Genomic DNA, 23,845 nt, shown 5'->3' with positions numbered 1-23,845 from the left:
CCCTGAGCAACTGCATTGTGCAGCACTTGTTTTTCTTGGGTTTTTTCTCTCCCCTTTTCACTACAATTATTAGTATCATCATTATATTTCACTTATTTCAATTACTAGACTGTTCTTATCTCAGTCCATCAGTTTTAGGAGTTTTTTCCTGATTCTCCTCTCTATTACATGAGGGAAGGAAGAAAGGGGGAAGTCAACAAGCAGCTGCATGGTACATGGTTGTCAGCCAGGGTTAAACCACGACAACCTGTTAAGCCAACAGTGGCATTGCTAAACTTGATGTAAACTGCAGCTGAGAAGTCAAGGGAGGTGTATGTGTAAATACACACTGGCTGCAAAGTATTTTTCAAAGCACAATATTAAGAAATAATGCAAAAGAGCTGCTGTGTCTTGCTCTTTTCATACACCTGCTCCATCAGCATTGCTGATCTCATCTCTCTCTTTGCAGCAAGAAGTATTATGGATGGAATATGCTTCACTTTCGTGTCTGTTTCTGGCGTGTCTTTTTATTAACACATCATGAAGCCACTGCACATGTCATCATAGTCTTGCTATTAGATACATGGACTCCTCTAAATGTAGGTTATCTGTCATATCACGTCTTCCTGCAAGGTAAGGGAAAGAATTAATTTTAATCACTTTTTCTGTATTCAAAGTTGTAGAAGTGGGTGATGTACAGATACATGACAGAATGTCAATATTGGGGCACATCCTACAATGCCTTCATCCTCACGCCTTTTGTTCATGATACAGATTTGCTACAGTTCAGAATGTAGCTTTGCCTAGAACCATGTACTACATAATTGTGTTTTATGCTATGGAACAGTTTCTACAAGGATACACTAAGAAAAAAGCAACTGTTTTCCTAGGGTTTTAATTTCTCTCCTGTCAACTCTATATGCAAATTGCTCAGAAACACATACAAAGACTTGATCTGACTCATTTTCATCAAGTTCTTTCCTCTTCTGAAAAGTGCACCTCTCTTACCTCAATCTGCTTTTCAATGCTTGCTTTGTATTTATTCATCATCACACCTTCTCTTATTTTTGCTCCTGCCAGTAGTTTTCCTCTGCCTTCAATTCTTTGGTAACGCTTCATATCTCATTGTTACTTCTCACTGATTTCCCTCAGTAACCATATTCCTGCTTTCCCTTGCTCATATCTTGGTAAACTGCGGAAGCTGGGAGGTTCAAGGACCTTAAGATGTTCTCCTGGAAGTCTGGCCTCTTCAATCCATTGCTTCAGCTCTGTGTTCCAGTTAAAACTCTTGGAACATCTCCCTCAATACCTAACCAACTGCCAGGACCTCCCATTTCACTATTTCAACCTCGTGAAACCTGTCAACACATTTATCCTTGTCAGAATAGGAACAATTCCACACTTTTTAACCAAACCAGGGCTAACAGCATAAGAGCAGCTTTCTTAATCTAGTCTGTTAACAACAGATAGCTTCCACCAATTGCTTCCTAGAGCATGGAAAACAAATAGAAACCTAAAAAATGACAATAAGAAGCAACAAATGGCTGTCAATAACTAGATATTGGTAGGTCATAACTGCTCAGGTTACAGATACCAAGACAAAAAGAAAAATGTACTTTCGGTAAAAGCGGGAAGGAGAACACACAGGTCAAACAGACAAAACTTCTTCCCAAGCATTCCAGAAATACGTCTTATGACATCCAAGACTGCCACCTGTGACATTCCTTTAAAAATCTAAGTTTTTTTAACAGGCCTTAAATACTAGTCCAGTTAGACCCACCCGACAAACTAAAAAGGTAACATTTCATGGACAAGGTCTACACATTTTATGTTTATGTACAAAGAATGTAAACTGAGACTAGCTTTCCATAGCAAAAATAGGAGGAAGTCATCATAATTAAACATGACTAATTCATAGTTGCTGCCTATACAGCAAATAAAATAACTGATGCCTATAAAACTTACATTTATATTTCTCCTCCTCTCACAGACTTCTAAGTAAGAAATATTTTTTTACTCAAAAATCATTCTATTTAACTTAAACAGTTTAAAACCATTGTTCAAATTTCTTTTTTTCCAATTGAGTCAGCTTTCGGTAAGGCCTAGAAATCCTGACAGATGTTTCAGAATCTAAACACTTAAAATGTTTTCTTTGGGTTTAAAACTTTGCTGCATAGTTTCAGTAGTTTGACTTAAGCATAATACAAATCCCTATTTCTCACTTGTTCAGACCTATTCAAGAACTTTGCCCCGAAATTGGAAAGTTGGATTGACTTTCCTTTAGTTGTAGTATAACAGAATCTTTGCAGCCATTTTTAAGTTAGATAGTACATGATAACTTCAGAGTTAGGAACAAAATCAAATGTACCTTTTTGACTACAATTAAAGTCTAAAGAAAGCAACCGAAAACCTGACATCACATTGTGATATCTCATGTACCATTTGCCTTTTCTCAGTTTTAATTAGGTTAATTAAGTTTAACAACAGATAGTCTGCTGTTGAGATCATACCCGTAACTGTGTGGACAGTGCTAAAAACACATCACTTTAGTCAGTGTTGGTAATGCCACCATGATAACTTTATTCCACTCTCAAATTCACCATATCCTCATCCTTAATGATGCACTTCTTAGCCGTTTGCATTCAAATATGCATATAAACATCCAAAAGAGTTACCATAACAGTTTTTATTAAAAAACCTAAATGTACACGTTTTACCCCAGAGCAGCTATATTGTCCTTAAAAAGTACTGTATGCATCAGACATTTAAGGTTTATCCCATCACTGTCAATTGTCTTTGAAGAGCTGTCAAACACCTCCAGCTTTAACAAACTTCAGTACAGTCTCAAGAAAAAGCTTTTAGTTTTTAAATGAAGTGGTTTAGTAGTTTGTGGCATGAAGACAACATGCCATTAACAAATCAACCCTTGTGTTTACAGCATTCTCTCAGGAATGATGTAAGTTTCAAATCCCATGTAAGAATTCACACCCTGCATCAAACTAACACAAGATACATTATTCAGATAAACAGACAGCACTTAGAAAGGTCTGTCAACATTCGTATTTTTAACAGCTCTTTAAAGAGGTAATGGTGCAGATTAAGTACAAGCTCTTTGCCTCAGTATAACACATATTTGAAATTAAAGTAAAACATGGAAGACCAATATCTTTACATTTTATTCTTCAGAAAAAGAAGAATCATAAAGAAAGCATTTAGTAGTCCACTTGTGCTTAAAATATTCAATGCATGAGAAAGCCAAAAGAAAAAAAAATACACATTTTTGTACACCATGATCAAAAAGATAACATTATAAATTTTCAGAAATTGCACTGTATTTAGAACACTCTCTAGAATCTGCTCCACTTCTACGTATGGCTACTGAGGCTGCCTGACACAGTTCCTTTTCCACTTTAATTGCCAACCTGTGGAGGCCCTTCAGGGATGAGTGATGTGAAGAAGGTTGTGATAAAGGACCAAGCAGAAGCCATGAATCCAGGCTGCTGTTCTGTATTGCCATCTTCACTTGCATCTTCTCCACTGTCTTCATCAATCCCATCATCCATAAGTCGCTCCTTTAAAAACAGAAATTGAAGCAATTCAACTGCTTCTTTCCAGAATTGTCACACAAGGTAACCAGCAGTATCTTTCTACATTAAGTGACTTCTCTCAGAACAACCTCCTGAAGTAACTAGCAGGAAGAAAGTTTGTGACTGAAGTAGAGACAATCAGGAATTGCCAGAATTGAAAAATACAGAATTTAGGCAGCAGGCACAACCTGAGGACAATGCTGAAACCTTTCTGATTAATCAACTCCATTTCATAAAAGTTGACTTTCTGTCCAGGCGTTATATACTTTACAATATAATATAGAGGAGTCTCAAAAGACACGTCTGCCCTTACTCACCATCTCTTCGAGATCAGGATTATTTGCATGTTGCCCATCACGGTTCACTTCTGCATTATTGGCTGCCTGTTGTTGGCCTCCCTCTTGCCTAAAGGGAAACCATCCAGCTTGGTGTCTATGTAAGAAAGTGGAACAGTTGAAAACCTCTCTTTTGAAAGGAACAAAAAGATTTTTCTGCTACAGCTAACTACTTCAGTAAATTCTTTAAGTACTCTTGAACGAATGAAGTTACATCTATTTTTCTGTAATTCTTACTTTTACATTGAATGGCTATTCTTCAATGTCTGAGTTAAAAAGGGTCTTAGGGTTCACATCCCTCAGTTCCAGAAGAGGAGTAATGTATCATGATTAGGTGACTAAATATGCAGAATACTTTTTTTGGGTATCCTCTCCATTTTTAAGTACTTAAGTTATATAAATTTTCAAAGGTGGCCTTAATTTTTCATAGTTTAAATTTGATTTTCTGTGGAAAAAAGAATTTAAACTTCAGCTAAGGCTTGAACCACATTGCCACTGTAAATTAAATAAGCCTTTACCATATTTTCAAGTGTCTACATTCTGATTTTAACTATCCTATCCGTAAGAAAAACAGAACAGCCCTTGTGAGGATTGAGACTACAATGTAAGGAAACTCTCAGTGACTGACATCAGTCCAAAATATCAAGAATTACTGTTGATTTCCACTTCTACTTACATCACTAAGGTACTTTCATATGCAAAAGGAAGCGATGACAACAGTACTAATATTTGTTAATGAAACAGAGTGTGCACTTAGGTCTTTATGACATGTTGCAAAAATTTTTTAAGTCCCTGCAATTCTACCAGATCTAGTACCCACCATTACAGTATCACTACTTTAACTCTGCCTAACAAAATTTACTGCACAGATCACATAAGTTATTTTTGAAATTTACATGAGCTTAGCTCTGCCATTTCATATCCAAGAAGTTTACGCAAGTATATGCTTTATGTCGATGAACTTTCCTACTCTCAGCCTTTCTAAATTTTCATCCCAAAATTCTACAATACTGACCTATTAATGTCACCAACATTTAAGAGCATTGTGTTTCAGGTATAAGTGGCATCCAACTCACTGTAAAAGTGTTTTGAGAATTACTTCTTTCTTTCTTTGTATCAGTTTGTCTACTTGTTTGAATTTCTTTTTTTAACAGACACACCCTATCGCAAAGGAGCAGTGTCTAAACTTTTGCACGTGGGTAATTTTTAATTTTAAATGGATTATACCTTAGCACTGTACTCCACATCTCAGATCTGCAGCTATACTCAACTGTGGTACTCACAAATAAACCAGCAGCATGGCTCCCATTACCATGACAAATCGACTGAAAGAAGAATAGAAGTATACAATGCTCAGAAGAATTGCTGCTCTAGAGAACGTGTACATCCAGTCCAGCCAGTCCCGATTGAAGTCCTCTTCATTCACTACTGGGCCACCCTGTGCATTCATCTGAACATTTGGGTTTACAGGCCTGTTCTCCTGAACGGCTACATTTGGCACTGCTGGGGGCTCATTTGCAGGAGCACGTTCGGAATTGACAGCCTGGGCAACTGCAGATCTTGCTGGCTCCGTGCTGGAAGTCACTTGGGCTGAAACAGCAGCTTGGCTAAAATTTTAAACATAAAACTGGTTTGTCAAAAAACATGCACTGTAATTACTAAGCCTATTCTTCTTTTCTACACTTGTAAAAACAAAGTTTCACATGTAATACGTGTCAAACTGCATTCTCCCTTAGATCTTTACTTACTAATACATTAATTCCAATCTAAGGCTGGATTTCATAATTTGCTGGACAAAACTAAGTGTAAAACAACAGACCCAGACAAAACAAACAGACATTTTGATCCTGCACACGACATTTAATACATTTTTTTTCATTAGTGTAACTCAGTACTAAGATAATACAGACTTACTATTGCATGTAGTACTGACGTACATACATCTGTTGCCACCATATCATCTGTAAGGGACTGAAGGAAGGATACAAAGAAAATCCAGCAGGAACACCTTGGCCTGGAAACTGGTTGCCTATATTGCTAGAGAAGGATTTAAAGAAAAATATTCAGCTCTAAATTGCTACAGCTATAAAATGTACTACTATTAAAAAAACAAAGTAGCATTTTTCCTCTCATTTTTCCCCCTAAAATAATGCACTGAAATAACACCCAAACAACATGTAGTGAGATCATCTAAACCATCCCAAAAAAGCACTATATTTTCATAAAAGAAATTAATAAGCAAAGTTATTTCTACAGAAAGAGTACTTATGTTATTGTACTTAGTCTGTCACTAGCTGCATCCCTGGGACAAAACAATGTTGAAAATTTTTCAAGAACTGTGTTAACTGCAGAAATTCTTCCCTACAATTCCTTTTAAGTTCAGGGGTCATCCTTAAAGGTGCTACAGGAGCTCTAAAGGGAAAACTTACTATCTTCTACAGCTTTCTTTTAGAAGCAATACCTGAAATATTACTGTGATCAAAGATGTGAATAAATGAATACCAGCAAAGACAACAAACAGATACAGCTCTGAAGACTGCCACTAAGAGCACTGTAAAGGATTTATATTCCCCCCACCTTGAATACTTGGAGCATTAAGTGATTCTCCTCCCTATGGGCATTTAGCTCTGGTTCACATGCAAAAGAGGTAAAATTCCTGTATGCAGGTTTTAGGTTTGGTTTTGTCTGCTTTTAGACTTCTTAAGCCTCTCTTACCTCCTAGAGCACATAGCATGTTTTGGCAAGATTTCCAACTCTTTCCCAAAAGATTTTGATGTAGTGAACTGTAGTAAACCAGGACATCTTTCAGGACAGCATGAGAGTATAAAGCATGAAGAAAAGTTTATTCAGACTGCAGGAAGCAAAAGCTGAGACTGCTGTAATTGTACTGCAGACTACACCTGTTCCCTAAGTAAGGCATTCCCTGCAAAAATATCACCAAGAGAATTCATTAGTCTACCAGGCATTCAGATATATACGACATGCCCAGAAAGAAAGATGGGGGAAGACATTAAAATCTTTTTTTTCCATGTTATGCATGAACAAGCATTTCACTGTAATTCTGGACAAGAGCCTGCCATGCAACTCCATGACCTCTGCTAAAACTATTATGTTTGTATTTAGTTATAACCTGTTCTGACAATGGGGGAGGGAACAAGCAAAATTACTTTCCTGATACCAAATACAAACTGAGATAATCAGAGGCAATACTCAAGGTTTGTTTAAAAAATTGAAAGGGTGAACTGGCAGCCCTGCTGATGCTATTTATTTATGCATAATTAACATGTTGAAGCAGCAAAGTTGTCAAGCTGCTACTGAAAAACATTAATCATGATTTACAGCTGCAAGCTTTAGGAATGTGTTTTTCTATTCCCAGAACTGGCAATCACTTTGAGAAATAAGATTCCTCCAAAATTCATACAACATTTGACTCTCGAATTGAGAAAACAATTCAAATATTCTGCATGGGGGTCATTAAGTACTATGCTGAGACAAACCACTGAGCAGTGTCTCAATTTCAAGCAGGTAGAATATCAGTATCACTGTCAGCTCAGTCACCAGTAAGGAGTGCTACCCAACTTGCATGAGTGAATTCTGAAGGAATTCACCCAGTTCCTTTCCTCATCAGATAAAGACTTTAGGGTTCTTCTTTGTAACTGCTATGTTGAGTTCAACAAAAGTTGAGCTGCCTCAGGCTAATAGCTCATCCTCAAAGATACATCTTTTAGAAATATTACCGGATTTGAGTCTCTCCTTTCTTCCAAACTCTTTCAAAAGTTGCTTTCTTGATGTCTTAAAGTTTAATAGTAGATGAAGTAACCACTCAAAACATGAGAAACCACAAAAGTTGAGTTATGTCATGTTCTTTTCTTTCACATTCAAATATTTTGGTGGGCTATTGAATTTCCTTTTTTTTCCAATAGCTTTTCTAGGAGATGTGTCTATTTGAAAAGCAAGACTTAAGTTTTCCAAGATCGGGCTCCTTTAATAAGCAAAAGTACACTGGCTTACAACAGGCTTCAGGCTTAGAACGACAACTAGCACAGCACTATTTTGTTTGCTCATCAAAAATCAAAATTAAGCAGATGTTCTCAATTATACAGCTATTACAGTTGCCAGGGTATTAAGTTAGCTTATGAAATTCAGAAACAATTCCAAACTGTGTAACATATTTCAGTGAGAAGAACCTCCCCAAAGGAAGAAGCTCTTCTCAGCAAAGCAAGCCAGCTTGCTGTTTAAAGAAAAAGGAAGGTGGCATGTACTTTTTCCTTATCTTTTTCCCAAAGGAGAAAAAGGTACGAAGCAGAATATTTCAGAAGAGTGGTAGCAACAGCACAAGAGCAAAGAAGATCTGTAGGATCTGTACAGGCATTCAAAGACTGGACAACAAAGCAGAGCAGGCAACAGAAAAACAGATAAGTCAGAAAACAGTTCAAATGGTAGAGATGGCTTTGGAATATTCTGAAAAGACACATGCTCCTTAGGATGGCTAGAAAGCTCAGAATTATTTCTTTTGGTCTACGGAAAACACCCAAAATGAGCTAACCAGCACTGAATTTGACTGTAAGGTCAGACTAATTAGCTACGATCATCATGAATATACTGCTTACCACTAGTGGAAAATAAAGACTTTTTATTCAGATTCAAAAGCTGCATGACTGACAATAACTGGGTTTGTTTAACCTTGACCCACAGACATCTCATATGAGCTTGGGATATCAACTTAAAGTACTATTTCAATATCCTCCTCTACGTTATTTGCTACTCAGAAAGAAATACAGCGAGCAAAGGTGACTGACACAGCAAGGTATTTATGTGCTACAACATACTGCATGTTGTCAGTATGTAATTTTGTTATCTGCTTTCAAACACGACTGTGTACACTATGAAAACATTTCACTGGAGGGGCCACCCACACTTGACAAACAGTCTCCCTGCCTTGATGTTTCTTGTCTGTTTACTGCTTCCAAGTACTCTCCAAGTACTCTCAGAGCCATCTGTTCTGTTTGTACCTGCACAGCACGGCAGGGGCCCTGATCAACAAGAGCAGACAATGCTGTGCTTGCTCTCCTCAGCTGAAGACTAACTTGGCAGATACATAAACTACTTGCCCCATCCCACTGCAAGTTTAGATTCTTAGAAAACAGCATTTGCAAAAGCTCAAAAGCAAAAGAAAGTTTTAAATTGTTTCCTCTGTAATATTTAAACAATCTGAATTAAATGCTATTTTCCCAAAGGTTATTCAACTTACTGAGGTTTTGTGCCAGGAACTGAAAAACCATCAAAACCATTATTTAATCACTTAACATTCAAGTTACTTATTTTTAAAAATCAGTTTACTAATGGAAGCATTGCAAAATGTTCAAAAAAAATGACCATCACATGTATTTTCAAACACCCGGAGACCTTTCCCCATCACTAGTGCCTATAGTTCATCATGCAGCTAGAACTGAAGTGTTTGGTCATGAAAATACACAAAGCAATGCCAGTTTCAGCTATGAATCTTTGTTGTTCTTAACAAGTCTCAATCTGTGTATAAATTACATTAAAGCTAGATTTCATTGCCCTAAATGATGTTAAAGAGAGCAGCTAAAAGAAGAGGGCATTTCTTACTGCTGGAATACAAGCAGCAATGCCCTAAAGCAAAACCAGATGCATCTAAGAAGATTACTGAAGCATTAAAAAAAAAAAGGTTTTTCAAGAAGAAAGCAGACTACAGCAGGCACTGGGCATAGATTATTTGGAGTTGAGCAGAGTTGGTGCCCAGCAGTCCACAAATATCTACTTTAAGTTCTGATAGCATTCCATTAAAATTCTTAAAAAAAAAAAGCCTAAGACTATTTAAGGTTCATTTATTTTGGCATTTCTGTTAAGACTTGGAATGCACTCCTAAAAACCTTAAATCACTTCCTCTTACTACAATTCTGTTTGCACCACAGAATGCTCTTGCATCACCATCTGGATTCCTTGTGGATTACAAAAAACAACAAAATATGTGACTTAAGTGCACTACGAATGCACCTCAGCCTCAAACAGGACTCTATTCCAGGTAACCAAGCTAGAGACAGTCCAAATAAGACCGAAACCCCTGAAATACGTGCAGTTGATGTCAGGTTCTCAGCATCTCTTTCCGTCTACAGATCCACCCCTCTCAACTCACATTACATGCCAGACATAGCAAGTCATTTTTAATTGACTTTTAAATTACTCTTTCTTTCAAAGGCAGCAATGTCTTCCAAACTGACACATCCCACTGTATTTTAATTGAATTATTTCAGCCCAAAGACTTAACAATGGTTCTGTTGCCTTTTTGAAGTTCACAGCCTATTCAGATAACCATGGATGACAAAAACTCAAGTACATCTATGTGAAAAGCTAATCAGAAAAACATTAAAAACTTTTTTACAGATTAGTTATTTACACAACACATAATAAATTGCTTCCAGAATTAATATACATTACACCAAACAGCAGCCTTGACAGCCAACCTCTGGTCTCACCTAGGTTAGACATTAAGCCAGGTATGACCACTTCTGCGAAGATGTACATGGTCAGCATAACATAAGTGCTCCACCCACTGCAAATACTATTTTTTTCTCAGCAGAAAGGACATTTCAGATAAGAAAATAAAAAAAACTTGAAGGAATGCAGGATGAAAACTATCAAGGGTAGTAAAGTCCAAGTTAACTCTAATTAGATCTTGTAAATTGGACTGAAACTAAGTAAACTTTGAACAGTTCTTGATATCTGTTTTCTTTCCAGCAACAGAAACACTTGTTACTGTGAGCAGGTTCATAGGTTGGTGGTTTTTTGTTTCAACATTCAAATAAGTTTCTAGAATCTATTACAGTACTGAGAGAACACCCTGTCAGAAATAAAACTTGAGCAAGTGCTCCCTGAGGAAATGACAGTTATCATCTCAGAATGCACTATCCTCCTGTTTTCCCCTTGAAAGAAAATAACAACAGTATGTTTAAGCAGCTGCAAAGGCCATATAGGTTAAAATTAGTAAAGTTGCTTTTTAAGTGCAAAACAAACGACAATTTTGGTAGTTATGTAATAATAGATCTGATCTACAAATGTACACCGATTATATTTCATTGGTATGCATGAAAATACTTAAACATGCCGTTGTAGATACACAAGCACTTAACATGTACTCAAAACACCTGCAGATCATTTCTACAGTTGAATCCGATATGAAAAAGTGAAGAATTACATCTCTTACGTGTCAAAAACTAAGAACCATCATATTCCGGTAAGAATTCAGTGTTGACTATTAGAATAAAGGACAAAAAAAAAAAAACAACCAGAAGCAATAATTTTATCAGTTACATTACTAACTACATCCACTAGATATATTAAAGCTGCACTTCTGTCCATGCAAAGTTGAGGGCATGAAGAAAAAATAAAAAAGCAGCCTGAAAGGGAGCACCAAGGACACTTCTTTGACTGACTCCTGGCTAAAACCACTTATTTTCATATGAAAAAAATGTTTCTAATGTGACTTATGCTTCAAGGTGAAACAGCCAAATCATTCTGCAGACTGAAAGAAACCCAACTGCAACTGAACATTTGAAGTACTTTAAAGAGTATCAAAGAGCTGCGGATTGCTCCAGTCTCACTTACCCTTGCATTAAATAAGGGAACTGGTGGCTCGGTGTGGGATTGCTTTGTGCTTGTGGAAGATTACGATGCCTCACTCCATCTGCACTAGTGTTCAAAGATGTAGATGAAGCTTCTTGGTTTGTGGGTGAGGCAGCAGTTGATCCAGAACAGTCTAAATTCTTGAAAATAAAATAAAATTGCGGTTGTGGATCTTTTCGCCACAGTTACCAAGATTTACTACTGTGTCTTAAAAAGCTATTTGCTTTCATGTTTTGTTGCAAGTTTTATTGAGAATATAAGCACCAGCAAGTCATCTGGTAGTTTATCAGTTCTGACAAGCCTTAGGGCACATATTAAAAAAAAAAAAGCTTTCAGAAAGGCTCAACACCTGATAGGTTACAGAGAAAACCACAAGTTGCTGGGAATCACAGTTTCAAAAAGCTGAGGCAAACTAAAACTTAACTGAAAGAATATTTAGCAGCAACAAAAATTCTAGTTCCTACCATTAACAGCAGTAACTACAACCTCAGGATATGACTTTATATTGAGAGACAACAGTGACAGCAGTGACTTAAATACCATTCCTCTATCCTTGTCTTCAGTTACCCCTTCTACTCTTCATCCTCTTCACTGTGCCAGCTGCCCAATCCAAACTGCTGTGCTCTCTGCTGCAACAGGGCTGCCAATGCTAATAGGGAAGCAGCTAGGAAATACTGAGGCTCCCAAAACACACCTAAAACTAGTGTGTCAGATCTTCAATACTTTCCAAGAATCAATACTTAACTCTGGAAGTAGAACAACAGCTGGTTCCTAAATTGTTTGTCACCATAACAAGACTACAATTTGGCCACTGAGATGCATTATTTCACTTTTAATAAGCCTCAAATCCTGTTGCTAAGAATTACTGCAATGTTTACTCAGTAGAAAATCTTCTTCAACTTTGACAACTCAGGAAGTGAGGAGGTGCAATTACTTAAGACATCCATATCACATTTGCCCTACAAAGGAAAACAAGAAAAGTTTACCACTAGACAGTGGGAGGGGGAGTAAAAATGAAAAACAAAGGAAAGGACAAGAGCCATTCAAGCTTTGGATTTAGGCTGTTTCCTTCAAAGTATTATGAACCTAACACTGTGCATACTTGCCTGCTTTTAGCAGGCATTAATACAGTCATTCAAATATAACATTTCCAACTGATCTGCATAGCAATGAAACAATCACAAAGGAGGCCCCGTGTCCTGCTTGCAAACAGATATAAATACAGCCTTTGAAAACATGTTATAACCACTGTCCCCTCTCTACCATTGCTTAAACTGCTTGTGTTTCTGACTGTCACACAGTAGTCTGATACAGTACCCTATCAATAGCAGAATGAAGACAGACAGCTTATTACTAAAGGGTATTTTCGGTTTGCTGACAATCAACACACCTCTGATGAAAAGTACCTGCAATGGTATTGTACACGTCCCTTTCTGACTAACCTTTAAGGGTTGCTTAGTGCTACTGCCGACTCTGGAAAAACTCAAGAATTACAGTAATGACTACCAAGTCAACAACAGAAACCTTAACTGCACTTAAAACACAGTACAAACAAAGATCATCATCATTTTTGGAGGGTGTGAAGAGGGCAAGGCTCAAATCACAGTCAAAAAACGTGTTCTGTTAACAGCTTAACTAACAAAAGTGTTAAGAACATTTTCTACTTCTCACTGTCTTACAGATACTATGACTACCTCAAAGCTCAAGCATAATTACTGACCATTTCCTGTCAATAAACCCTGGCCAAGTTTCACCTGTATCTCACAACAAGGGTTGTACCACTGGTCTCTCTTCAGTGGTACAAATTTTCACAAAATAAATCTGAACTTAAGTTTTTCTAAAATTCTGAATACACAGCACAATTTCTGCCAAAGACAGGGATACAGAGAGAAAGGAAAATGTACTTTTTAATATAGTGTTAAAATGAAAGAACAGCTTAGAAAAAGTAGTGCTTTATCATCTAATAAACATAATTGTATTACTATGTGAAGAAAGGGTCATATCTGTTTAAATAAAATTATGCCCTTAAATAATCAAGTCTAATTGTACAAATTCATATGGCATGCTCTACTTTCAACACAGTATTTTATAGTCAAATATAAAAAGTTACAAGAGAAATTAATGGAAAGTTTCCTTAGCACAGAAGACATGTCCTGTGCATGACAAAAAACTCACTGAGCTACTGCTGGAGGTTGAAGCTCCGTGACCTTCTCTACTGGTGCTGGGTTTTGGAGAACTTGGGGGTGTCCGGGAAGTACATACCAGATGAACCATATGATACTCATCTTGCTAAAAATTAAAGAAATTGAAAAGCTAAAGCAACAATATTTGAGAAACTTACAAGCAAAAACTGTCCTTAAAAATCCACTTTCAAAGTTGCATTTGCAAACACTAGAGAAACATTATACAAAACAGAGAGACCATAGAGCAACACTTCAGCCTAGCACAACAGAATCCTACTGTTTCACAGCTAATGTCTTCTTGGCAGCTGTCCACAACAACATATAGAACATTTTAACACCCCAGTTCTCCCTAGAACTGCAGTATAGCAGAACCAATGGAAGAACCCTGGGAGACACATGAGGAAGTATATCACAAGCTTTAACTTGTATTTTGGAAAAATTTCAAACCTTTTACAGGGCTCAGTTTCCCCAAAGTTAAGAACACTTACATTTGCTCTGAGATCTAATGAAGAGTGTTATTCAATAACAACATAAGGGTACATGAAAAATGTAGGCGCTGGAGTTCCACAAGCAAACCAAGATAAGAAAAACGTACCAGCCACTGCCTTCACCTCACTCCTAAGCTTGGCTCAAGCCTAACCTGAAGACACCCAAATGAAAGCCCCTGTAGATATTCCACACTCAGGGAATGCTACTCAAACGTGCTACACAGGGTTAGAGTATTCCTAAACATTTGAAAGTGAGGAAGCAAATGAGTGGCACCACTTGAAGCCGTGTCAGCATGCCCATGCCAATTCTGCATGAAAATGCTCACCCCTCAACATGGATGCCATAACAACTTCCATCTGAAGCTATTTCACTGTACCAAATTAAAACACCCCCTTATATGGCCATAGCAACAGAACAGCTCTGACTGAGTATTTAGATTGCACACTGCAGCTTTCTCAGTAACCAAATTTTAAACAAGAAAAGCAACAAAATACCTCTCTGTCCTCTTCTGAAATCAGCATGGTGCAGGCAAGCTGCTGTTTTTCATAAGATGACATTTAGAAATGCTGTGTTTGGAGAAGGTTTTTAAAACCATAAAAAAAATGTTAAAACACCATTTACCCACTTTTTAAGTTTTAATCTCTAGAAATAAAGAAAACTAAAAAAGTGCTTTTATACATGACTGTGTGTTACTGCTGGCATAGCTGATGCAGTCACAGTCATTTAAACTCCTCCACATGTACTGGTTCCTAACCCCAAGTACAGCCTCACTACTACATTAAGTGTAATTTCTTACCAGTCCATGATAGTAAGCAAGGATCAGAAAGCACTGGTACGGGTGATCAGCACTCTGACCACGTCAAAAGCCTTTAACCTAACTAGTCACCTTCTACCTAGATATGAATTTATGCCTTGGGAAAGGCAAGGGAAGCTAGACATATCACTGGTAAGCTTACAGTGTACAGCTTTATTGAATGTGACAGTTTATTGCAATATACTTCTATTCGTACATAATGTGTTGGACATCACTATGCTCGGGGAGTGCCATAACTTCCAGCCTCAAGGTATTTTATATCAGTGAAATCACACTGGTCAGTATCAAAGAGCAAGTATCACAAATCTAAACTGAGAGATTTAGTAAATCCTCAGATAATATTAGGAAATCATAGCTAACTTCTGTTCAAGAGTACTGTGTTTTCAAATTCACTAAACTTCTTTAACTAAACCCAAGGCACACAACTACTAAAATGCCTTTAAAGTTAAGCATAGCCCCTGTATAGTGAAAAAAAGATATTAGTTACAAAATTCCTCCTCTAGCACATAAGTAAAGTTTGAAATCATGTTTCCTAAAACCAGTCTGCTATAAGCAGGCCAAGTGAATTTAAAGGACTGAGACTTCATTTTGTCCTTAACAAGCAAAACTAAGATTTGAGATAAGTTATAGAAGCATTTCCTTGAACTTTAAAGTGGTACAGGACATATACTGCTTGGCAGTAGTCCAGCTTCAGTTTTCCAGTAAACCTATACATAAAAAATTGAAACCGTTTTTTGGTAAGAAGTTTAATCTCATTTAATAAATTCTATTTCAGAATAAAGATTATAAAGTAAGAGCAGTGTTAGTCTTCAGAAGCAATACTGAAGATTCCTCTGCATGTGTTTCTCCATCCTTCATACTGAAATTCAGTTGCCCACTTTCACTAAAGCACCATTCTCCTTCAGAGATTTTCCTCCACACTAAGTATTAAAATTAAGAACTTCACCAACTCAATGAAGTCACTATTACTTGGTAGCATCATTCCAAACTACCTGAAGCAGTTTGACAACCAAGTGCATGTATGCCAAGATCTACTACATGAGACATCATGTGTATTTAGGATTAGGATTTAAATGTTGACTGAAGAATCCAAAATTAGATTAATAGAATTATTTTTTTTTCCAATAGGAACCAACAGAATAAAAAAAGAAAGACATTAAAAGAGTCAACAAATTTTCAAACATCATCAGGAATGGTTAATAGCTGACAATCACAAATAGGACAAACAGCTTTCCCAAGAAGCCATTCAGGAATTTAGAATTCTGGGGTTTCATATTTAATATATTACATATTTATATTTATGTTATTATTACATATTTATATTATTACATATTTATTTGCTTACACAAGTGTCATTCTTAAAGTAAGTTCTGGATTTAAGTCTGTACAAGAAATTAAATTATGGCCCAAATCAACAAAATATGTTGTTTTATTCCACTTATGTGACAGTGGTAACTGTTTAAAGAAGTCAAGACCAGGTTGGATGGAGCTCTGAGCAATCTGGTCTAGTGGAAGGTGCTCCTGCCCATGGCAGTAAGGTTGGAACGACATGATCTATAAGTGTCCCTTCCAACCCATGCTATTCCATGGTTTCTGTGACATACAACACAACATTTGTTTGGGACTTACACAGCCTACTTGCTCTCCCACTAATCAGAAGCATGCCTCAATCCACAAGTATCACAATCCTATGCAAAAGAGATACTCGAAAATGTATTTTCCAGAACATATCAACATTACACAGTTACATTTCTCGATACAACAATGAATATTTGAAGCTAAACAACAAAAATCTAAATTTCTATTTTCCAAAAAAAGGGGGTTTGATCAAATATCATATGGTGTTGATATAAAGCTTACTTTTCTGAGAACATCTTTCAGCTGCAGATGATCAGGAAGCAGTCTGCCAGAATACACCAGTCTCTGATCCTTTGTAGACTAGGAGATGGGGACAAAGAAAGGAATTTAGCTTTTTTGCTGCTGTAAGGTATACAGCTGCAGATAACATTTGCAGATGAGAAAACCCCTTAGATGTTCGACCACCAAAATGAGGCTTAAAAACATTTCAGAGGCTTCACAAGTCCAAATTAATTCTGAAAAAGAATTTTGCTATTGAACACTCCGAAAGAATGTCATAACAATTAACAACACTTCATGGCATATGCTGATCTAGAAAACTTTCAAGTATATTCAAAATTTCCTTTCTTTTAGCGATTTTTCTTTACCCTGTTCCTGTTTCCAGGTACTTTCTGAAAATATATATGGACAAGTGGTTGGGGCAAAGACAAAAAAAAACACCCCCCAGAATAGTTAGTAGAATGATGAAAGAGCACAAATTTCAATCTTTTTCGACAAGGAATTTCTGTTATTAGTCCTGGTCCCCATTCTCACACCCTCAAAGAAAAAAATCATTATAAGAGAAAACAAGGAGGAAAGCATTAAAAAAACATGAAGCAGTAAAAGCATTTTTTTAAGGTAGCCTTCCAACTTCGGTAACCATTTTTTGCTATTCTTACAGTTTCACAGTTTAAAATAACTTAGTACAGTAAACAAAGATTTCTTTTTTTATGAGTGATATGCTACTCACATGATATGAACTTCATCTCTATTCTGTAGAACAGTTCAATAACAAAATGATTTTTAAAAGGAAACATTCAGGGCAACTATCTACAGTGAGATGGCCAGTACACCAAAGCAAGCAGCTTACTTCGTTAAACAAAACAAAGGAAAACCTCAATCCCACTCAATTCTGTTCAAGCTGCCAAAAAAAGTTGTAAATAGTCTTCACACTAGTGGGCCATTAAAATGCCGTAACTATGTCAATATACAGTTCCCTTTTTTTTTTAAAAAAAAAAAGGCTCCCAAATATTCACCAATTTTGAAAGAATTTTAAAGGTAATCCAATCATCAGACCAGTTCAGTTTAACTATTGCTTGCACTTTAAATGAATTAAGTAGCATTTATCACTTGAAAGACAGCACCAACATAAGCAAATGCTAAATGCAGAAATCTAGCCTAACATCAGTGGAACAGACACGCATTATCAGCATGAAATATTTGAAAAATTTCCCCACCACAAACTGCGTCTTACACCTCTCCTTCTACCCCAGCCTTCTGCTGCCCACTCGCCTGTCTTGCTAATCCAGAGACACAAATAACTAAGACCCAGATCTCTCTGAGTAGAAAAAGCTTTCACCGAAGTTTTGATGTTGTTTTTTTTCTTGCAATAGCCCTCTACAGATTCCCAGTAACTTAGCAGAATATAGGAAGGTTGTGGAACTGGGTTTTTTTACCTAATAAAAATGGTCATATCACTAGAACAAAAAAGAGATACTTAAAGTAAATAATTATAAAATTATTACTCGGTAAATCTGAGTAGCATTTGCTTTAACTTTTTTCCCAAATTCATACTAGCCATGAATGATTAAATATGTCTTTAAAAAGTGAGTTCATAACCTGCCATATATTGTACAGAACAGTTTATCACTTCTATTTAAGAATAATTTTCTATATTAGTTTGCATTTTTCTGTGTTTTTAATTAGTGACGTAAGACACTATTTTTATAAGTTTCACAACAAAAGGAACTAGTTATTTGCAGCAAATTGATAAAAAACTGCAATAAATTCAACATCAGTGCTGTAGTATTTCTATTTACATTTAAAACACCAACAAAAAATGCCCAACTCTCATGTCAGACTAACTTCTTTTGAGCTATATCTTTTTTGATTGCTCCTTTCAAGCAGGAACAAGCTGCTAACAAAATGTAAGCTTACTTGCATTTTTGTATTTGGGAAAGACCTTCTTAGAACAAAAAACAGAATTTTCAGCATCAAGATTAAAGAAAACTTTAATTTCCTAAAAATTATAGACTTGTTGCTTTAGAATGACCAGTGCAGTCAGAAGAAAAATCTAAGAATCCTTGTTTCTTGGTCCTGAGACAGATTATCTGTGGATTAATTAGAAGAGAGAAGTGCTTAAAACAACCAAAACAGAACAACAAAATCAGCTCAAACTCTAAATCTTTAAATAATCGTCCAACAAGGCAACAGAATGGTTTTTTGCCTGTCCCACTCATAATACAGCATTCTACATGGTGAATTCAAATTCTTCTCTTCAGTACCTTATGTATGAGCCCCCCTTTAACCTCTTCTAATGAGGTATCTTCCTAAATACAAATACGAGTAACTTTTAAAATATGAATACTTTACAGAGGAGAAACTGCTAGATTAAAACAACCCCTGAAAGCTGAGTACATAGCCTTCAGTAATGCATTTCAGCTCCCTACAAAACCACAAAAAGAAAAGGTTAAACACATATTCAGTACTGTTAATCATATTAAGCCAAAGACATTAATGGGGGAAGACGAGGCCTTACTCCTCTCTATGTAACTTAAATACCTATGTGAGCACTACAGGATTATCACTTGCAATTCTCAGGGTGAAAGCCATCCTGGAATTCTGAAATGTGGAGGGAGTGAGGAACATTTAAATTAAGATGGAAGAAGAGGTGATTAATGTGAAAATACAGTCATTCACATATACGCCAAAGTAAATGGAAAAGGTATTCAACTCATCCTCTGCCAGAAGAGTTTTCACTACCATACCTCCTGTTTCAAGGAACAGTGTGCTCACTGCTAGCCCAAACACTGAACCGTGATGGAAAAACACTTCGGAATACATAATCAGAGTGGCCCCATTTGCAGAAGCAAGCACATGGCATCAGATAAAATTTTCCTAGAACCTGAAGTTTAGAGTGAGATGGGAGACAGTTTGCAGTTCAAAATCCAAAATGTATCTAAAACTAAGAATTCTGGAGTCAGTGCTTTTTAATTCCACTTTTCCTTTCCAATGCTTAGCCCAAATTAGCTACGCCCAGCACATCACCAACCACCAAACCTAAGCTAAGCTAGCAATGTCCTTCAGGAACACAGGCCATCCTTGAGCTATACTGCTTCATACTGCTTCAGCTACATGTTATTTTGGTTCACTCAGCCTCTCTCCCATTCTTCCATCGAAAACAAAATTCCAAACAACCACATCTGGTTGAAACTGAAGGCAAAGTATATGCTAGATGACAGGTACTACAGGAAATGAGAAACAGCAGCTTTAAGTTAGTTTACGGCTGTAATCGATGCAGCGGTTAATGCACTGAAGGTGCAGTGATCTGCCAGACTGAGACACACAGGCTGATTTTACAACCACCTTACGTTATTTTACATAAACATTTCACTCAGGGGCATTATAACTGCAGTGCTCTACCTGTGAAAAACTGGTCCAATCAGGAAGCAAAAGTATCAACAAATGTGAATCTTAGTACGGACTCACAAACTAATTTAATACCATTTTGAAGCTATTTACCTTATTAAATTACTTACTTTGCAAAGTATACCAACTTTAATAACAACTAAACCAATCTAAATGTGACTACATTTGAAATTTTTATGTATTTAGGCAAGCCATTTACACAAATTAATCCAGAAAAAAAATCACAAACAACACTGCCTCAAGGCCTAACTTCTGATTTGCCTATTTTAACCACCTCACTTTATGAAGATATACTCTTAATAAACTGTAAATTTAATTACAACACTTACAGTTACCATCAGTTTACTGACTAATTTACAGAGGCACATAACGAGAATGAAGTTCAAGTCACACCGAAAACTTGACACACAACATACAGCAGTGACAGCAACTGATTTCTGTTTTACACCCTTAACTTCAAGAACACAGCAAGACCTGCATAGAGTGTGTTCTGATGTACTCTGCCTAAAATAGCATTGTAATAGAAGTTATTTCCAGGACCTATCATATTCAGGGAACACAGAAATCTGATCAACAAGCTTTTGACACTGATCTAGTTTAAAAGGAATAAAAAAAAAAGGGGTGAGGTGAGGGAGCTCCTAAAAGCACAAAGATTTAAAGGATTTTGAAAAAAGCAGTAGTACTCAACATCAAGAGCATATCAAGCCAAAAATACACTTCTTGATTTTACTATAGATAGGAGCCATCCTATTAAACACCCTTCTCCTCTCCCACACTATTACCTTGAAAGGTTCCATGAAATAAAGATACTGTGTTCAGTTATTAGTTTAAATGCAAGTACAGCAAATCCAAAATAAATTGGAACTACTGAGATAATTCTCACTACAGAAACTCACCATTCTTTAAATATAGAAAAATTTTGGGGATTCTGAACTAGTCACTTAATAATGAGAGGCATGTTGAGAAATATTTTCAACAGAAGAAAGATGTTTCAGGAAACTAAAATTTAATATTATACTACTGTTCAAAGCCTACGTGCAACATGAAAACTTCTTGTTCATTAAGGATCCTTCCTTTCAGGAGCTCAATTTATCAAGATCATGGATGAGTTAAAAAACTAGTGTTAAAACACAAACGTCACTGGAGGAGATTCTTGGGAGGAGGAAGAGGTAACAATCAGCTGGAGTCATATATTTGTTTTTCACAGCAGACAGGCTTTCTCAGTAGAGAATTACTCACAGCAATAACTATATCCACAAACTCTCAAAACTGCTTAAGACATTTCAATGCAGCAGTGACACAGCCCAAGTTGTTGACTGCTTTTCTTCTTTCTCCAAAAGCAAAAACCCTCTTTGAGACCCAAAGCTACTATTTTACCTTTCCCCGTCAAAAAAAAAAATTCTTCCGTTGAACTAGGTGAATACTAATAATTTCCAATATAAATTAAACCTTTTTCTGATGTTTTCTATAGCAAAGCCTAGGCCCCACATGCTACTGCAGTGTAGAGGCAAAGTCACTTTATACTGGAACAAATTTTTAAATACACCGTTCTGCATGACTGCCATTCTAAACAAGTACAGTATTATCTAATATTACCTATGTTGGTTTTTTTTCACAGCCTCTTCTTAATTGCCAAATAGAGAATTTTAAAAAATTCACAAATAAGCCATATTATCCTCAGGAACAGAGAATTTTCAGCACAACCTCAAGAAAAATGGCTTTTCAAAGAGAAAAAGATAAGGAAATAAATCCAGAGGTTGTTCAGCTGCATGTTTCAAGTAATATTATTAATAAACATCTAGTCCACACCTCAGTGAATTCACTAGATGGTGTTAACCTTAGGTATATCACTTATACTGTAATTACTTTAGGTAGCACTCTTACATTTACAAATAGTCTTAAATTCAGTTAACTGAGACACCTAAATCCCAGTTCCCCAAAAAGCTATAAGAAGCAGTGGGAAGCATCTTTAGCGATACTGCCTTTCAGGATGCTACACTGCGATCTTCTCACACCATATAGAAGAGCAGCCACTATTATACTGCCAACTTCCCTGAAAGCAGAGGGCCAGCCACTGCCTTCACGCAGGTCACTCTTCAGCAGCAGGACTCTTGTTTACTTATTTTGCAGGGTCCAAAAGAAGTCTTGAGCGACCAAGTTACCGCAGCCCCACCTTTACGGACAAGGCGAGGGAAAAGGGCTGCCCAACAACTCACCGGCTTGCTGGGGTACACCTTGGAGAGGTGAGTCTTCAGCTTGCCCACAGTCCACTCCAGAAAGCAGCTGATAGTCTGATCGGTGTATTTCTGGTTGGGGGCCTTGATGATGAGGGTCACCGGGTGCTCCACGACGCTCTGGTCCATGCTGCGGGGAAAGAAGGGCGGCCCTTGCCCCGCTCTCCTCCTCCCCGGGAACACGGAGCCGCTCGAACCTCTCGGGGGGCTGCGGGCGGGTTCAGCGGCCGGGAGCGAACTTCCCGGGGGAGCCGCGGGAGTCCATTCTCGTGCCGGCGCCCCGGGAACCGCCGCCACAGGGGACCGCACCCTCGCCCCCCACCCCGGCAGAGGGAAGAGCGAGGGAACAGCGCAGCACCCGGAACGCGTCCACCCGAGCCAAACCCCTCTACCCACAACACCGCCCCGACCTCCGGCCGCCGCCAGCCGCGTAAAATGGAGGCCGGAAGTGCCGCCGCCGCCGCGTCCCCCCGCCCTCCGCCGCTGCCTCCGACCGGCACGGGGGGGCGCCCGCGGGCCGGGCGGGGGGCGAGGGGTGACGCAATGGCGGCGGGCGGTGTGCTTGGCTGCCGGCGGTTTGCGGCCGTAGGGGGAGGCCCCCGGTAGAAGGTGCGGGTGTCCGGCGGCTGCGCGGCGAGATACGTTCATTCGCGGGTTCTCAAGGACTGGAAGTTTAAAGACTTCTTAGCAGCGGAATTAAAGCTTTGTGGCTTGTGTGTCTTGCGTCCGTCACCGCTGCGTGGGAACGCCTCTCTATATTTACCCCAAATATCCTTGTGAGGTCAGGAAAAGCTATTTTATGGCCGGAATGGAGGCCATAAAAACACACAGAATCACAAAATAACAGGATGGTTTGGGTTGGAAAGAACCTTAAGGATCATCTAGTTCCAACCTCCCTGCCTCCCTCCTCCCTGCCTCCCTCCAACCTCACTGGAAAGCAGTGATGCTTTCCACTAGACCAGGTTGCACAGGGCCCCGTCCAGCCTGTCCTTGAACGCTGCCAGAGATGGGGCATCCACAACTTCTCTGGGCAACCTGAGCCAGTGTCTCACCACCCTCATAAGGAAGAATTTCTTCCTTATTCCTAACCTAAACCTCCCCTCTTTCAGTTTAAAGACATTCCCCCTTGTCCTGTCACTACATGTCCGCCATCTGTCTTGTAAGCTCCCTTCAGGTACTGGAAGGCCACAACTAGGTCACCCTGAAGCCTTCTCCAGGCTGAAAAAATCCAGTTCCTTTTACCTTTCCTCATAGGAGAGGTGCTCCATCCCTCTAATCATGTTGGCGGTCTGGACTCTCTCCCATAGGTCCT

The 23,845-nt window shown here is 38.0% G+C and overlaps 1 protein-coding gene across 6 annotated transcripts; it reads right to left on the bottom strand.

The window, feature by feature from the left end:
- Positions 1-153: 153 nt before the first annotated feature.
- Positions 154-22,987, bottom strand: HERPUD2 (HERPUD family member 2). 6 transcript variants are annotated; one of them, XM_051768548.1, is made up of 9 exons: positions 22,516-22,987; positions 16,895-16,972; positions 13,724-13,837; positions 11,531-11,688; positions 5,816-5,938; positions 5,185-5,508; positions 3,884-3,971; positions 3,402-3,551; positions 155-605 (listed from the first exon to the last, which is right to left on the bottom strand). In XM_051768548.1, exons 1-9 carry the CDS (start codon positions 22,660-22,662, stop codon positions 591-593), a joined length of 1,197 nt encoding a protein of 398 aa, XP_051624508.1. In that variant the 5' UTR covers positions 22,663-22,987; the 3' UTR covers positions 155-590. The 6 variants fall into 6 exon arrangements, with proteins under 6 accessions (XP_051624509.1, XP_051624508.1, XP_051624511.1 ...); XM_051768546.1 differs by having other exon boundaries at positions 156-605; positions 3,884-3,998; positions 22,516-22,985; XM_051768549.1 differs by lacking the exon at positions 16,895-16,972 and having other exon boundaries at positions 154-605; positions 3,884-3,998.
- Between the last annotated feature and the right edge of the window lie 858 nt (positions 22,988-23,845).

The sequence above is a fragment of the Manacus candei genome, unplaced genomic scaffold, assembly GCF_025592945.1.
Source record: "Manacus candei isolate 608988 ecotype Guabito, Panama unplaced genomic scaffold, ASM2559294v1 h1tg000095l, whole genome shotgun sequence".
Classification (NCBI taxonomy): Eukaryota; Metazoa; Chordata; class Aves; order Passeriformes; family Pipridae; genus Manacus; species Manacus candei.
Note: the sequence above shows the minus strand (reverse complement) of the source record. Positions and strands in the feature narration are given on the sequence as shown.